Below are 16844 nucleotides of genomic sequence, written 5' to 3' on the forward strand. Positions count from 1 at the left end.
GCATACGAAAGGGGCGAAAGAGAATATGGGCACAGGAATTTTCCATTTCTTTTTGGGTAGCTTGTTAAGTATGCTACAAAGGAGTACAAATTTGTTGGTCGTATAACAAATTCATAAGATTCATGAGCAGAGTATATTAAGACTGCATGACTGTGTGTGCATGTTTGTACATATATATGGACAAGGAGATATACTTATGCCTTTCCAACATTAGAGCTTAAGTTTGTAACAAATTAAGGCATGCACACAAGGGGGGTTTGCATTTTTTTTCTCTTCCCCTTTTAAGAATTAAGCTATTGTTACAAAGTTGGTATTATATATTTATTTTAGTAAAATATATTTTCTTTTTATTTTATTTAATTTAAAAATGGTTAACTACAATGCACAATATAGCATTTTTATATATTTGTTGAACGGTTACATAATTGTATATATTGGATATGGGTATACATTTTATGTGTGTTTATTTGCTGCATTTGCAATACAAGCCAATTGAGTAAGCAAAGCGAATGTTACCAATGATGTTACGCATAAAATAAATAACGTTTTAGCATTTATGCAATATGTTAGTTGACGTTTTTAAAATATTTTTTTAAATATGCATAAGTATATGTAAGCAGTATTGACAAATTACAATATAACAATATGTGTGTATTTTCTCCCGTAATATAATGATAAAAATTGTGCATAATATTCGCTTTTTTGTGACTGTTTAAAAATATGTATAATAAGAACAAAAATATATGTATACAAAATTTAAAGCTAAATTTGTAAAAAAACAAAATTAAAGAGAACATAAAATTAACATTCTTAAAATTCTTTCTTCCATTTTTTTAATACTTAAATAAAAAAAGAAGTTTGGAAAAAGAGGGGCCTTTATTATTATATTATATATGCACGCTTAAAATAATGTGCTTATATAATCTTTGAATAATATAATGTTTCTCCAATAGTTTTTTTTGTAGCGAGTTACAATAAAAAGGAAACGAGAGAAGTTTTTTTTTTTTTCTTTTGAATATATATATGTTTAATTATTTATTTTATTTATTATACTTTTGTATATTTTGTATATATTTTATATTTGTTTATATTTTTAGTATACGCTGTTGTTAAAAGCAATTCAACCTTTTGGGTTACTCAATTGTATATAATATATAAACATGCATATATACGTTTTTTTGTCCTTTTTTTAAAAATATAGTTTTGGACATTAATTTTATTTATTCATTTGTTTGTTCATTTTTATATCCTTTTTTTTTAAGCCGCTTAAACCATATTTATTATGTACATATATAAATAACAATTATAAAAAAAGGGAATATAAAAATAGAATAAAATAAAATAATGATGAATAAAAATAAAGGAAATATACCAAAATAAATTACAATAATAAATAAGAATTCTTAAGAATATACAAAAATAAAGCATAAAAAATATAGTTAAAATGCGTAATGACAAATAAAAAAAGTTGTTCTGTATATTCATTAAGAAAAATATATATATAATTTTTTCACATATTTTCCATCTTATACGTATATAATAACATACCGAATAACGTATGCATGTGCTTGAAATAAATAATTATGTATGTACCCACATTTTGGACTATACACGTGTGTATAATTGTCCATAGAGTGCTCCTAATTCACTCTAACATTTAAGTAATTAGTATATATCTAATGTGTCGACCAAGACTGTATACATATAGTTATGTACGCATTTTTTATCGAACGTTTTCATAGACATAATCAATAAACAAATATATGCATATACACATTTCATTGCATTATTCAATTGTTTATGCATATATATATGTTCATAAAGTGTTATAACTTCACGTGCGTACATATTATATACATACAAATTAAGAGAGACACACACAATTTGGTGTTTTTTATTTTCCCATAAGCTTAAGTAATTAAAAAGATATTAAGCATAAAGGGAAAAGGTAAACCACGAAATAACAACAAAAGTTGTAACAAAATTTGAGGTTATAAAATAATTTTGTAAAATTTAAATAAAGATGCTGAACGAGCAAAGTGTTGAAGTTGATTTAAAAAAAATAGAAACAGAACTAGTGAGTTGTCATGATAATACAGAGAAAACAAAAAAAAAAAAAAAAGTTCAATTTTCTGAAAAAAACGAAACATTATATTATGAAAAAGATGAAAATGAAAATAGTTATTTTAATTTTGCATTAAATAATTTTAATTATTTTGAATCCTTTTACAATAGGATGTATAATTCAGATTTTAATGATCAAGAAATACAAAAATATGACACCTTTTTAAATGATAATGATAATGATAAAATATTGGAATATAATGATATTGATGAAGAAGAAGACGACGAAGATGATGATGTAGAAGACATTTTTTTAAAAAAATCGGATTTAGTTAATTCAACATTTAAAGGAGTTAATAAATTAAAAATAGATTTACATAGTAAAATAAATAAAGATTCTTCAAATTCTACTACCGATGAAAATGAAAAAAATAATACTCCCTATTCAAAAAAAGATAAATTTTCTCAATCGTTTAATGAAGATTGTTCATTTGAAATTAATGATATTCAATCTGCTATTATAAATGCAGAAGAAAAAACAACATATTATAATAAAGATTATTTTGGATATGAAATCGAACCATTTAATATGAAAAATGAATTACAAGAAGGTTATATAGATAAAGATGGAAATTATATTTATCATGACTCTAAAAATAATAAAGTTGAAGAAGCGTGGTTAAGATCTATTGATGAAAATGAATCTTTTTCAAATAACAAATTACAATCTCAAATAAATAAACAAACAGTTCCCAAACCGAATAATACTATTAATACTGATATATATGACAATTCTCCTAGTGTTAATATTTATGATGCACTTTATTCCTTGTCATGTTTATTAGCAGATAAAGAAACCCCTATTAAGGCCATGGTCAGATATAAAAGCGATTTAAAAAACTGCAAGGACTACTTAAATCAGTGCAAAACGAATTTAGAGGAAGCCAAAACACAGGGACCCCAAAAAGCCGAAGCGGGGGAGACCCCCAAATCTGAACAAGACCAGGCCACTCCAAATGAGCTCCAAGCGGATGCCAATCAAAGTGAAGAAAACAGTGGAGAGAAGGCGGAGGAGGATGACCAGGCTGGCGAAAAGGCTGGCGAAAAGGCTGATGAAAAGGCTGAAGAAAAGGCTGATGAAAAGGCTGAAGAAAAGGCTGAAGAAAAGACGGCTGACGCAACCCAGGATGAGCATAAGAAAAGGGTGCAGCAGCTGGAGGAGGCCTATCAAAAGGCATCACTAGATTACAAAACAATAGAAAGACAGTTTAATAACATAATTGATTTAACCCAAAAATTAACGAATGAATATAAAAATGTATATTTTATAACAAAAAATGAATTTGACGATATTTGTAAAAAATTAGAAGAATGTAAAGAGAATGGAGATATATTATGGCAACTAAAATGGCAAAGTGATGTTAATAATAATATATATGGGCCATATAATTATTATGATATATATAATTTTATTTCTCTTGGCATTGTATCAGCAGCAAATCCAATACTCCTAAGAAGAGTAAATAATGAAAATAAAATATTGGAAAATGTTTGGCAAAGTTACGATACTGTAAATTATCTTAATTTTGTTAATAATGATCATGTAAAGAAAAAACGAAAATTAAATGAAATAAATATGGAAGATTCTGATGATGAGAAAAAGGAAGTAGATAGTTCTACTGATGATAATGAATATGATATTCAAAATAAAAAAAAAAAGAAAAAAGGATTGATACAAATATCAAAAAAAAAGGAAAAAACAAGTAATGAAGAGGATAGTGATAATGAAGATGATTTTGAAAATTATGGCATTTAATTGCTATGTGAATTTTTTCAAAATTTTTCAAAATTTTTCATAATTTTCTCAAATCTTCCAAATATAATTATAAATATTCCCTTATTACCCTTTATGCAAAAATGCGAATTTATTTGCAAAGTGGGAAATGTGTAAATCAGTTAAATTGGACGTAATTAGACAAGACATCGAATAGCTATTATTCTATAGATTTTCGAGTATATTTTTTTCAAAGCAATATTACTATTTTATTTATATAATTGGAAATAAATATATTTCCTTTTTTCACCTCAATGAGATAGCACATATATATATTTATATATGTGTGTGTAAATTTTATTTTACTTGTTTTGTTTTTTAAAAAACCCAGTTTAATTTGTATATAATTTTTATTATATATACTGGTTTATTTTGGCTAAAGACAAGCATCAAAATTAGACATCACAAGATAAAAATTTTATATTATCATTTCCCCTTTCCTTTGAAGATTTAACCATTCAGATATTTTCAAATATAAAAAAGCTGTTGATAGATGGCTGTAACGAGGAGTACTCATCAAATTGTAGCCACAAAACATATAAATATGTCTATATAGATTTAGAATAATAATTTTATATATATTTCATATATTTATTATTTGCTTACAATAAGAGCAAGTATATATATGAATAAGACATACTTTTATGAACGTAATTGGGCATATATGAAGAGTTTATCAAAATAGTATTACTCATTTGAATTAATTGTTGCAAAATAAAACATTATATGGAAAAAAATATATATTTTATGAAAATCGAAAAATAAAAAATAGGAATTTTATTAACATACAGACACACGCCCCCCTCATAATAATGACATGCAATCCTATGCATTATTTATTATTGTATAAAAATAGAAACAATTTATGAACAAGGATGTTTGATCTGAAAACCTGTTTTCATTGTTATGCATTGGCGTTATTATATTTGTATATTGTATTTTTTTTTTGTCGTTATTCCGATTCCTCATACATATATATATGTTAATATATATGCATGATGAGGCATATGGGATTATACATGCAAATTTTATGATTATATATATTATTCACGCTATAAAATAAATAAAATAAAAAAAAATTGCATTTATTTTATGCATATTTTGTACCATAAAATCCATAGTAGAAATGTTCGATTCATTTTATGATTTTATTTTATTTTATTTAATTTTTTAAGTTACAAATTAATCTATAATAAAGCATAATTAAAAAAAATTATAAAAATTTTTTATGTATAATTATGGTTATATTTACAAGTATATATAATACTAGTATAATTACTATAAAATAGTACACTACAATTTTTTTCTTAATTTTGTATTTTTTACTATATGCTACAAAATTAACTAATCAATCAAAAATTGTCAATTAAAAAAAACGAAAAAAAACGAAAAAAACGAAAAAAAACGAAAAAAAACGAAAAAAAACGAAAAAAAATTGGTAGTACAATCCAAACCCCAGTTGTAGAGAGTGCTTAAAGTGATTAAATTGTTTGAGCATATAAATAACAGGGGGTTATATATATTTGCTATGTATAAAATTTTTATGATTATATTATATATACATAGATCAGTGGAGACATGATTTAATATGCTGAATAATGTAAAATAATTAAAATAAAATTATAGTTAATGTTTTATAAAAAATAAAAATGCCATTTGTTTAGTAAACTGAAAAATATATAGTTTTTTGCGTGGGAATATATATGAAAAAATACTGCTTTATTTATTGAAGTATATATATATATATATTTTGGTATTTATTGGAGATTAAAGGATATCGCTTTATTTAAAATAGGATAATATAATTAATATGTATATATATATATTTACAAAATTTATTGCAAATATACAAAATAGTACACGCATTTAAATGTATTATATATTGATCAGGTTAAATGCTAAGTACGATATATTTTTTTTTTTTGGTGTTATTATATATACTACCTGTTGAAAGCACCGTAAAAATGTCCTATGGTCATTCGACTATAACATGCTTACAAGATCCGCCCTCAAGAACTGGAAGAGGTGGAAATCCTCGAGAGGTTGTAAGAATTGTAAAATTGGCTCCCAAAAAAAAAGTCACATGGGATAAGAATACAATTGATAATGAGCATGCCAACAAAAAGTCATCTAAAGGTAGGTTTAAAAAGAGGATAAAATAAAAAAAATATGTAAAGCCAGAAAAGGGTATATGCATAAAGAAGCATTGACAAGCATATTAAAAATCGAGTTACTTCATTTTGCATACTTATGCATATTTGGTTGCATATACTATGTATTATAAGAAATAATATATATTATTTTATCTAACTTTTGTCAGTTTGCTGTAAATATAAAAAGCCAAAGAGATTTGATGAAAGTTCTGAATCCGAATCATCAGATAGTGATTTAGAGAGAAATGAATATGAATCATATAAAAAAGCAGGGAAAGGTATGCATATCATATCATTTGAAAATTTATGTAAAAATAGAAACATGCACATTTATAAGATAATTTAAAACAATAAATATTATAATAATTTCTTACCTTTTTAATAGCTAGCTGTAGTGGTTGTTCCAAGAGAGCATCAATCAAAACAGAAATAAGCGTAACACATTAAGCATTGTATTTATAGCTACTTGTTTGTTTCGCTATATGTTTTAAAAAGCGAAAAAGGCATGAGTTATTAATACTTTTTTTTTACAAAACTATTTATATTTTAACATCGAAGGTATTGAAATAGGAAAAAATGATAATAAGAATGTCATTTATTTCATTCTTTGCCACAACATATTTTTTTTTTTAAATATAATTTTTAGTAATAAAAAAAAATGAGATTAAATATGTTCGAAATAGTGATCTCATTTATTGAAACCTTATAAAAAATATAGACAATTAAATTTTTTATATGGTTGACATTTTTAACAATATTCCGTTTACAATTCTTTTTTTTATTTTATTATATATTTTTTTTTTTTTTTTTCACTAAAAAATGTTTTATTTTATTCATCTTATATTGTTTAATAATAATTTTTTTTGATAATTTTTTTTAAAAACATTAACGAGACATAAACAAAACACTATTGCCTCATATTATGCATTAATATAAAAACTATATATTTTTAATTAAGAATATAAAATGAATAAATAATACTAAACAAACGTATTGGGAAAAGGCAAAGTCAAATGTTATGCATCCCATTTATAATGGTCAGCAATTGTTAAATATAAGGTTCTATTATTATTATTAGTTAGGGATGAAGAAAGTTGTGTATTTTTTGGTTTACTTTCTTGGGGTATACTCTTTTGTGTTACTTTATTTTTTTCTTTGGTCGGCTCATATCCATACTCATAAAACATTTGTATCCATATTCGATGAGAAATATGATGGCCTGAATTAACTAAATATTCTGTTTTTTTAAAAATACAAGATCCATTATATTTATTAAGAACAGATAACATACATTTAATATATTCTAAAAAAAGCAATGATAAAAATTCTGGATGTTTTCTAAAATGAAATAAATTCCACATTAATTCATCATCATTAATTTGTAATCTTTTATAATATTCAGAAATAAATTGAGTAAGCGTTATTTTTTCTGACTTAAAATATGTAGTCCCTTTGATTTCATTTTGATCATCACATGTGTGTGGTAATGGATTATTATGGTTACATGTTTTGATTAGATTTTCAGTAAAATAATCTAAGCTTATAAATATATTTGATGTCATTGAATCTTTTGTAATAATACAAAAACTTTTATTTTTTTCTAATTCATTTAAAACTAAAGAATAATTTGTTCTATCTATTGGTCTCAATGTACCAGTTTTTAAAAAAAAATAATTTATTACATTTTTCCAATAATGGATATTTGTTTTTATTTCATTGTCTTTAAAAGATAATGAATATAAAATTTTTCGGAGATATAAACTTACAACTTCATTGTCTATTTTTGAGCATTCTTTAAATCGTATTAATGTTTTAAAATCCATAAAATTTAAAATGTAGCTAATTAAGTTATGTTTTATAAACATTTGTTTCTCGTCTCTTTGGAAGAAAACATTATGTAAGGAACAATTTTCTTGGGGCGGGTTAGCTGAAGGGTAGGCACAAAAAGGAAAAGGCGTGAATTATACAGTAATCATAATCAAAACTGTTGAAAACAATTGAAAATGGGAAAGTGGAATTACGAATCGAAGAGTGCACCTACCTAGGATCTCTTTCATGTACAAATTAATGTGATCATCAGAATATTTTGAGAATTTATTTTTTACGATTTGATTAATTGTGTTTAGAGCATTTTCTCTATCTTTGTCATTTTCTTTTTTTTTCAGTATCGGTTTTTTATATGTTTTTTTATAGTCCCATTTGGGAATAGCATCCTCATTTTTGGTTACATTTTGCGATCTTAGGATTAAAGAAATATACTCGGCTTTAGACTGGATAAAGCTATAAAGTTTCTTATAAAATTTCCCTTCTTCTGTAAAGGTAATAATAAAATGAAATCAAACTAATGAAAAAAGACTGTGAAATAAGGACATACATAATTGGTGATAAAAACGGAAGAATACAAACGCGGATGGCATTTTATGACCATGTCATAAATTTATGCAAAACCAATTTAAACAAATTTTTATAAAACTGCATATTGACAATATATTATATGTTCTACTATTTGTTTACACATAATAAGTATACATATATATATGCTTATCCATGTATTGACATACTGTTTACTACAATAGAAAATGCTTCCACTTCTTCATCATCACTATCGGAGAAATTTTGTGACTTTGAATTTTTGTTGTTCTCATAATTATTATACCCATTTGATTTTATATTTAAATTGGTATTACTCATTTTTTATCACATCCTTTTTATTAATTTTTTTTTTTAATATATTCCAGGTTATATTGGCAATAAATTGATTTTCATTTCGAAAGATATAAATTATCATAAAATAAGTTTGGGAAAAAATATGAACAGCTAGCGATTTGCGAATGGAAAGTTTATTTATTTTTATTTATGTGTATAAAGGTTAATGGAAATTTGATAAAAATTAAATGACATAAAGAGATAACAAAAGTGCATTGAAACTAAGAAAAAATATTCATACAAATAAATGTGTAAGTATATATAAAATATATACATGAAAATTTATAATTAGAAAAATGTGTATTTGTAAGATAATAATGTGAAACAGCTTTTATGATAAAAAAAAAAATTACAATTTTAATGGAAGAATATTTGGTTCTATTGGTACTCTCTTATTTTGCATACTAGCAGAATTTACATTAATTTTATTATTTATCATCCATTTTTTTCTTTTATATATATAATAACAAATAATTAGACTTAACATAATTGGAAGTAATATGCAAATGTATAATGTGTATAATCCACTATATCCGGTCAGACATACATCGCATCTGTAGTTGTGCTTGAATTCGTCGTACTTGATTATGGCCTGGAAAAAGGAAACAATGAAATAGTTGGTTAGTAAGGGAATAGAAAAGTAAGAACAACCATTGTTGTAACTTCGATCGATATGTGCATAATCGCTAGATTGTGCATAGATTTAGATAATAGCATCATATGTTTTCACTTTCTGTTGCCCATTTGTTTTTTTTCTCAATGCAATATTAAAGAAAAAGAACTTACATCTCGTTCGAACAGTAAAACGGTTTCGTAGTATTCCCAACGACTACTAAAAATTCTTTCTGCAATAACATCAGATTTCATTTTAGATGCATCTTCTGTTTTTTCAATAGATAAATAGATTAATTGTTTATTTGGGGTGAGAAGTGATATAACTTTATTAAGGATATATGTACTAAGTCCCCTAGAAAAGAAGCCACTAAAAATAGGTGGTTGTAATTTATTTGTATATATACAAGAACCCATGAGTTTTATTCGTTCTTTATCTGGTTCTTTATTAATTGAAAGCATATCTTCAGATAAGACCATATTATTCATATTATCTAAAAGCATTTTCATATTTATGTTAATGTCTGTTAATATAATAAGACTTAATGTTACATCATCATTTATGAATTTTTTTTCTTTTGCTACATCAACATTTTCTGAATAAAGTAACTGAAATTGTGTATCTGTATCACCTATTATAGGTTTATGTATTTCTTGCATAATAGTTTTATATATAGTATCAGCATCATAGTATGTAGGATTATTTGCATACTCACCAATTATATATTGTTTAACAATTTTGATCATTATTATTCCTTCATTAATTTTAAGATTATTTTTATATTTATTCTCTATTGTAGTATAGTAATTTTTTTTCATGTTATATTTTCTAGATTTATATAACCCGTTTATTGTTTTTATATATATAGGTACTATATCAATATAATTAAAATAATATATATCATTAGCCGATTCTAAAAAAAAGACTTTTTTAAATACAACAAATAAATTGTGTGTAAGTTTTTCTCCATATTTATTTTTTAAATATATCTCATCATACAGAGATAGTAAATTTTTTTCATTCAAAGAATTTATATTAAACTTTTCTTTTATTTTTATAAAAACATTAATTTCTTTTTTATATATGTCTACTATTTTATTATTTTGTTCGTTTATTATTGAAACAAAAAATGAAAAGTAATTAAAAGATTTTGCTAGCATATACTTTATTTCGTCTTTGTATGTTTGATCTGATATATCTGCATAGTTAAGGGAAAATAAGATCACCAAACATTTATAAAAATGGATATTTCACAAGAAATTGTTTACATACAAAACAGTTCACTCTCGAACAGAGCAAGAATGAGATCATCACGTTGTAGAGATAAATATGTATAATTGCATATGCATGTCTATTTTAGGTTTACTGCATTTTTCTTATTACCTAGCTTTTCTAAAATAAAAGGAAGTATTGTCAGTTGCATACTAAATTCTTCGACTGAAAAAATTGAATCATAACAAACTTCTAAAGTTAATTTTGAAATATTTCGAAACTTAGGATTAAGGTCTTTTAATTCATTGTACATTTCTAAAAAATTTATTCCATTATTTTTCATGTATTCTTCTATTTCCTCAATCTAAGGGAAAAAAATTTGCAAAAAAAATAAATGAAAAAATAATCACACAAATATATTTTCACTACAAATTTTGAAAACGTTTCGAATTACGGATGACAATAAAAGTTGTGGAAGATTAAAATCGATAAAGCTCCATTGGCTTATGTCTTGTGGATTTTTATTTAAATATAACAACTGTTCTTTTACTATATGTATTTCTTTTTCATAATTTTTATCGGGGTAAGACTCAAAAACATGTTGAGTTAATGTACACCTTAATATGTTATATAAGTATAAGAAGGAGAAATGAAAAAATATTGTAGAATCATTCAAAATATAATTTTTCATCACATTTTTTATTTCATCCATGGATAGGTGTTCGGCTTTAAGGGGTATGGAAAAAGGAAAAAGGAGAAAGAAATGGAGAAGATTGGAAAAGGCTAGAAAGAAATGAATAATTTATCACCTCTCTTTTATTGTCACTATTTATGACACTATTATTGTTTTTATGTTTTTATTTCCAAACCATTTTCTACTATTTGAAAAGGAAATATGCAAAGTAAAATCAAAAGAAATGACAAAGTATTTTTCCTCATGTTAATATACTTATTAATTATTTAGAAAATATGTTACTTAATAAAAACGAATTTAATTCACAGTATATAGGATTGCACATACATAGAGAAAGGCATAGAAATAGGAAGGAAGCAGATATGGTTGAAAAAACAGTGTCTATACAACCAAAGAGGGTTTATATATGTGTGTGTGAAATATTTGGATAGCCTCACTTTTATATGAGATAAATTAATGATTTATTTAAAAATTACAAATTAGGGTAAGGTTATAAAAACGGAATTTTTTATAAAATAAAAGAAAAACTTCATTGAGGTTTTCACAAATGTGTGCATTAATAATGTAACAAAAAATAAAAGACGAAAAAATATGTCGCAACTAAACGAGCAAATTCTGCAAATATTTTATATTCCCAGAATGTTATTTGCAACATTAAAATGGGCAATGCAACTGTTTTTTTTTTGAATAATTAAAAAAAAAATATATATGATTTAAAAATAGGATTATTTGGGGTTGTCTAGCAAAAAGATTGTGGATATATCTAGGTAAATTTTTTTGTGCTCATAATGTACCAGTCTTATTGTTTTTTCTTTTACTATGGGAACAAAGAAACTACAAGAAGGTAAAAAAAATATATATAAATAAAATGATGAAATTCTATTAATATTCATGGATATTATTTTAAATAATTATAAAATAAATGGAGTTGTATAGAACATATAAAAAATTTATATGTATGTAGAGAAATAAATATAGGAATTTATTATAAAATTTATTTCCTTTGTTTCTTACTAGTTAATTTTTTTTTTAATATTCTTTAATTCATCTTCAGTCAATTCATAAAGGGATTCCTTATTGGCATTGGATTCAGACGAATGAAACAGCATCTCTTCGTCATGTTGAAAATGTGAATTTTCATGTTCCGTTGCTTCTTTTAAATTATCATAAATATCATCACAAAATTCACATTTATAAATTTTTTTATATGAATATCCTTCAAAATTTTCTAATGAGTCATAATAATTTTTGTCTCCTTTTATTTTGTCTGATTCATCTTTGTCATAATTTTCTTTAGTTATATTTTCTTCCGTTTGATAAAGATTAAAATTTTTACGGTTGATAAGTACCTTAACAGGTGCATGTTTTTTTTTTAAATCTTCCGTATTTTCGCTAGCTCGGCTAGCCTTTAAAATATTGAATATTTTGCTTATTGATACATTTTTATTAAGCTCAATTTTAATTAAATCTTCAGAAATATCTTGCACTGATTTATTACATATGTAGTCATATTTAGAAACAAAAGAAAAAACAGTCCCTATTGGCATATTAGTGGGATCATTAAAAATGTGTATATCAAAATTTAGTAAATCTGTAGATATATATTTATTTTCACCAATATCTGGAAAATCTCTTTTATCATCACATATAAGACAACCTTTTAATCTTAAGGCATCCGTTCGTGAATATATTTTTTCAATTTTAATATAAAGAAATCCAATTTTTAATGATTCTTTTACATATGTGATTTTTATTGGTACAGGATATGGATAGGAATTCATAAAAAGGTAACGATAACTATTTTCTTTAAATCGAATATCATTAAATGTGGTGAAACTCACTACTTTTAGACATCCCTGTAATCCATGTACTCCTACTATCTCACCAATAACAGAAAACTCATTCATAAATGAAATATTATTTTTGTTTATACTTTTAGTTTGATTTGTTTGCGAATTAGTATTTATATTATTTTCTAAATAATTATTATCTTTTTTAATAAGATCTAGATCATTTGGTCTCATTGAATCTGCATAATAATTTTTTATTAAAACATCCGGAAGATTAGTATTACTATTGTTTATATTATTTATTTTGTTATTTTTATTTTTTAAATTTTCCAAATCTTCAAATGATTCTACATATGTCAATATATTATCATCATTTTTTATGATATTGTCAAAAATTTGATTATTATCATATATTGCATTATTATTTATATTTATTTCTTTTATTTTCCCCGCTTTAGAATATTTGCTCCGCTTGTAATATTTTGTATCTGTCAAAAATTGTCTCTTCTTATTTCGTTCTTCTTGTTTATCTTCATTTGACAAAACATTATTTTGTTTATCTTCTATAGAATTTTGAGAGGTGTCGATTTCTGATGTTTCCTTTTTTGTACTATCACAATTGCTATTATCACTATTTGTTATATTATTATTTTCGTCTGAACAATATATATGCATACCTAAGATGTTTTTTTCATTTGTTTGAATTTTCCCAAAAATATTTCTATGTTTTATGTTGTGGTTACTTGAAAAAGTTTTATTTCTCACATTGGCTTTGTTCAAATATGAAAGTGTGTCATATTTTAAAAAAAAAGAAAATAAATGTCTTTTCGTATGCTTCTTACTCTTATTTTGCACATCCTTTGTGTGTTGATATGGTTCTGCATGTGGCTTGCCTCTTTTTGTATATGCATTTTTTCCTTCAATTTTTTTATAATCATTTAAAAATGGTATATCCCTAACCAATGGTGAACTGCCTGTTTTTGATGTTTTATTCCAGGCCAGACTACTGACCCAGGTCTCAGCAAACAAAAGAAAACTAAACAGAATAATTGTTCCTCTCAATTTTCCAAAACATTTTATCATTTACGTATGTATTTTAGCTCATCAAGGTGAAGGATAAAGATAAATAAAAGAGATAACAAATTAATAAACTAAATATTTATTTCTTCCCATGAAAGGGTAGGAAAATAATATATAAGTCAAGCCCCAATTTTAGGAGAGAAAAAAATTAATATTTATATCTCCGTTTCGTTATCACATTTACTTATGGATATTTGTCATTATAATTTGTGAACCCTTCTCTTCATTACTAACTTTTTTTATATATATAAATATTCATCGAAGAGGGTAGAGATAATTCTACTTTGTTGCTACAACAATAGCACATATTCCCTTTTTATAGGCAAACAATTTATCTTTATTTTACTTGCACAATTTTTATTTTATTTTTGTTAATATATTTTTGGTGAACTATGAGGAAGGAAAATTCTTTTTGTCATTGTAAAAATCTATTTACATTTTAAATTTACTAACCTCGAAAAATAAAAAAATAAAAGAACCGGTGGGTATATGAGGTGAAAGAAATATGGTTATCTGGTAGGGGCTTATCAAAGAGTACCTATTTTTTGTACAAGTTTGTAAATGGAAAATTTTAAAATATTATATATATATTAAAAAGCGATTGACTAGGATAATAAGGTGTATGCTGATTATATTTATTGTTTCTTACATAATTATTTGCGAATACAAATGAAATAATGAAAATTTCCCAAGCCAAAAAAAAGAGAAAGAGAATAAGACTTTTTATTTTGAGAACCTTATTATATTTCTAAAATAAGAGAGTACTATTCATTTTATTGTGTATAAATGTATATGCATTATGCATAATATTTTGTATGACCCTGTATATGGTTACTACTTATATATTCATAGACCAACCTCAAAATCGAATAAGAGTTTTACAATTTGAGACTAAGTTGTATATATACATACATTATGAAAGTTTTAAAGAAAGAGAAAAAATACATTTTTTTATTGTCCTTTTGAATATTCCTATTTTCCAACGATTTTCCATATTTTATGTATATGACATAAACTCATGATTGAGAGGTTCATTTGTAATGGCTTAGTCTGATATGCATTACTTTTGGGTAATACATTTTTGACAAAGAATAATATTATATTGTCACAACTAATGAAATAAATATATAAAATGAATTATATATAAGTACCCCCAAATATAATAATAATGATAAAGTGCTTATTTTTTAAGAATTTTTTTTGTATAATCCATTGGCTTTTATCATTTACTTTTGATATGATTAAATTTTTAAAAAATCATGTAAAAGAAATATCGCGTTTAAATTAAAAAGAGGAAAAAAGGAGACGCAATGATGAGAAATAAAAAGAAAATAACAAAATGGAAAAAAAATACAAAATTTCAAAGCTTAATATAATAAAAAAATATATATCGCCTGATCATAATGTGCTATTTATGTAAATATTATTTTATATTATTTATTTAAAAAAAAAGCACGATAGTTTGTTTTCATATATGAGCATTTAAGCCCTTCACCATAAATACGCAAAAAACTATATAGCCCGCCTGCATTAGCAAACTTATTTTATATACGCATAATTTTTGATATACTAAGAAAAAAATAATTTTTTTTTTTCATTTTTTTATATATCAATTTTCATTTCGTTTTTTCCTTTTTTTAATTTTTTTTTCCATTTTATATTTATATTTTTTTTTATGAATGTATTAAAATCCAGAATTACAAAGTTTTATTCCATTCATTTTATATTTGTTATGAAATATATTTTTTTGTGTTCATATATAATTATTATATTATGTATAAAGGAATAGATTATAAAAACATTTTTTTTCCATGATATTACATATATATATTTTAAGCATGTATATTTTTACAAGATATTATGGAAAATATTGAAACTTTTACATATGCAGAATACAAAAAATATATAATATGTTAAAGAATTCATAAAAACAATAATTATAAATTTAGTTAGCTAAATATATTATACAAAGTAATTTACACAAGTTTGGGTAGTATCACAATTTGTTGGATTTATATATTAATATATGTATACATATGTATGTATATGTAAATATTACATTTGCCTGCTTATACATTTTATGCATGTACAGTTTAACTTATATAAATGCGTAGAGTATAAATTTACAGAAAAGATAATCCAGTATATTATTAATATGTATATAATAGCGTTCAGTGTGTTTATGATTATATATGTCATATACATATGTAAATATATATGTGTATGTATGCTCGATTTTATAAAATAAATCCATATTTCAATTTATTCGAACATTTTGTTACTGCTATATTATAATTAATTATTTCTTTTTATATATATTAAATGTAAATCGTTGCGCATATGAATTATATGATTATATACTTATTACATTTATTTAGCGTTTTATGTATTTATTTGTTTATTTTTTTGCGTCTATATATTATATAATTTCTTTCATAATTATTAAGACCTTTTCCGCTCTATTTGTGTTTATATACAAGTAGCGCAATCGATTTGTGCATACAAAAAGGAATGTGAAAAGAAAACAGAAACGAGCGAAAGTAAATAAGCAAACAAATTATTTATATATCTATATGTATATATTTATAAAATTTAAAAAGACCAAGAATAAAACAAAGAATGAGAATATAACAATATTCATAATTCTATTTAAATATATTCACAATGTGTAAATATAATACATATAGGTAAATCCTAT

At 23.9% G+C, this 16844-nt stretch overlaps 5 protein-coding genes across 5 annotated transcripts; 2 read left to right on the plus strand and 3 right to left on the minus strand.

Moving 5' to 3' along the window:
• Positions 1-2023: 2023 nt before the first annotated feature.
• On the plus strand, positions 2024-3880 carry PCHAS_0515500 (conserved Plasmodium protein, unknown function; the record flags this gene model as incomplete). Its single annotated transcript, XM_729239.2, has 1 exon — positions 2024-3880. One exon carries the CDS (start codon positions 2024-2026, stop codon positions 3878-3880), a length of 1857 nt encoding a protein of 618 aa, XP_734332.2.
• A 1982-nt stretch (positions 3881-5862) lies between these two features.
• On the plus strand, positions 5863-6498 carry PCHAS_0515600 (protein phosphatase inhibitor 3, putative; the record flags this gene model as incomplete). Its single annotated transcript, XM_016800178.1, has 3 exons — positions 5863-6034; positions 6219-6329; positions 6437-6498. 3 exons carry the CDS (start codon positions 5863-5865, stop codon positions 6496-6498), a joined length of 345 nt encoding a protein of 114 aa, XP_016655213.1.
• Positions 6499-7067: 569 nt separating this feature from the next.
• PCHAS_0515700 (conserved protein, unknown function) lies at positions 7068-8742 on the minus strand (the record flags this gene model as incomplete). The annotated part of the gene is made up of 3 exons (XM_737869.2): positions 7068-7978; positions 8093-8362; positions 8613-8742. 3 exons carry the CDS (start codon positions 8740-8742, stop codon positions 7068-7070), a joined length of 1311 nt encoding a protein of 436 aa, XP_742962.2.
• Positions 8743-9106: 364 nt separating this feature from the next.
• Positions 9107-11521, minus strand: PCHAS_0515800 (conserved Plasmodium protein, unknown function; the record flags this gene model as incomplete). The annotated part of the gene is made up of 5 exons (XM_016800179.1): positions 9107-9349; positions 9544-10568; positions 10754-10946; positions 11037-11308; positions 11452-11521. 5 exons carry the CDS (start codon positions 11519-11521, stop codon positions 9107-9109), a joined length of 1803 nt encoding a protein of 600 aa, XP_016655214.1.
• A 480-nt stretch (positions 11522-12001) lies between these two features.
• PCHAS_0515900 (ribosome maturation factor RimM, putative) lies at positions 12002-14149 on the minus strand (the record flags this gene model as incomplete). Its single annotated transcript, XM_016800180.1, has 2 exons — positions 12002-12110; positions 12291-14149. The coding sequence occupies 2 exons, from the start codon at positions 14147-14149 to the stop codon at positions 12002-12004; spliced, it is 1968 nt and encodes a 655-aa protein (XP_016655215.1).
• Between the last annotated feature and the right edge of the window lie 2695 nt (positions 14150-16844).

The sequence above is a fragment of the Plasmodium chabaudi genome, assembly GCF_900002335.3.
Source record: "Plasmodium chabaudi chabaudi strain AS genome assembly, chromosome: 5".
NCBI classification, from domain to species: domain Eukaryota; phylum Apicomplexa; class Aconoidasida; order Haemosporida; family Plasmodiidae; genus Plasmodium; species Plasmodium chabaudi.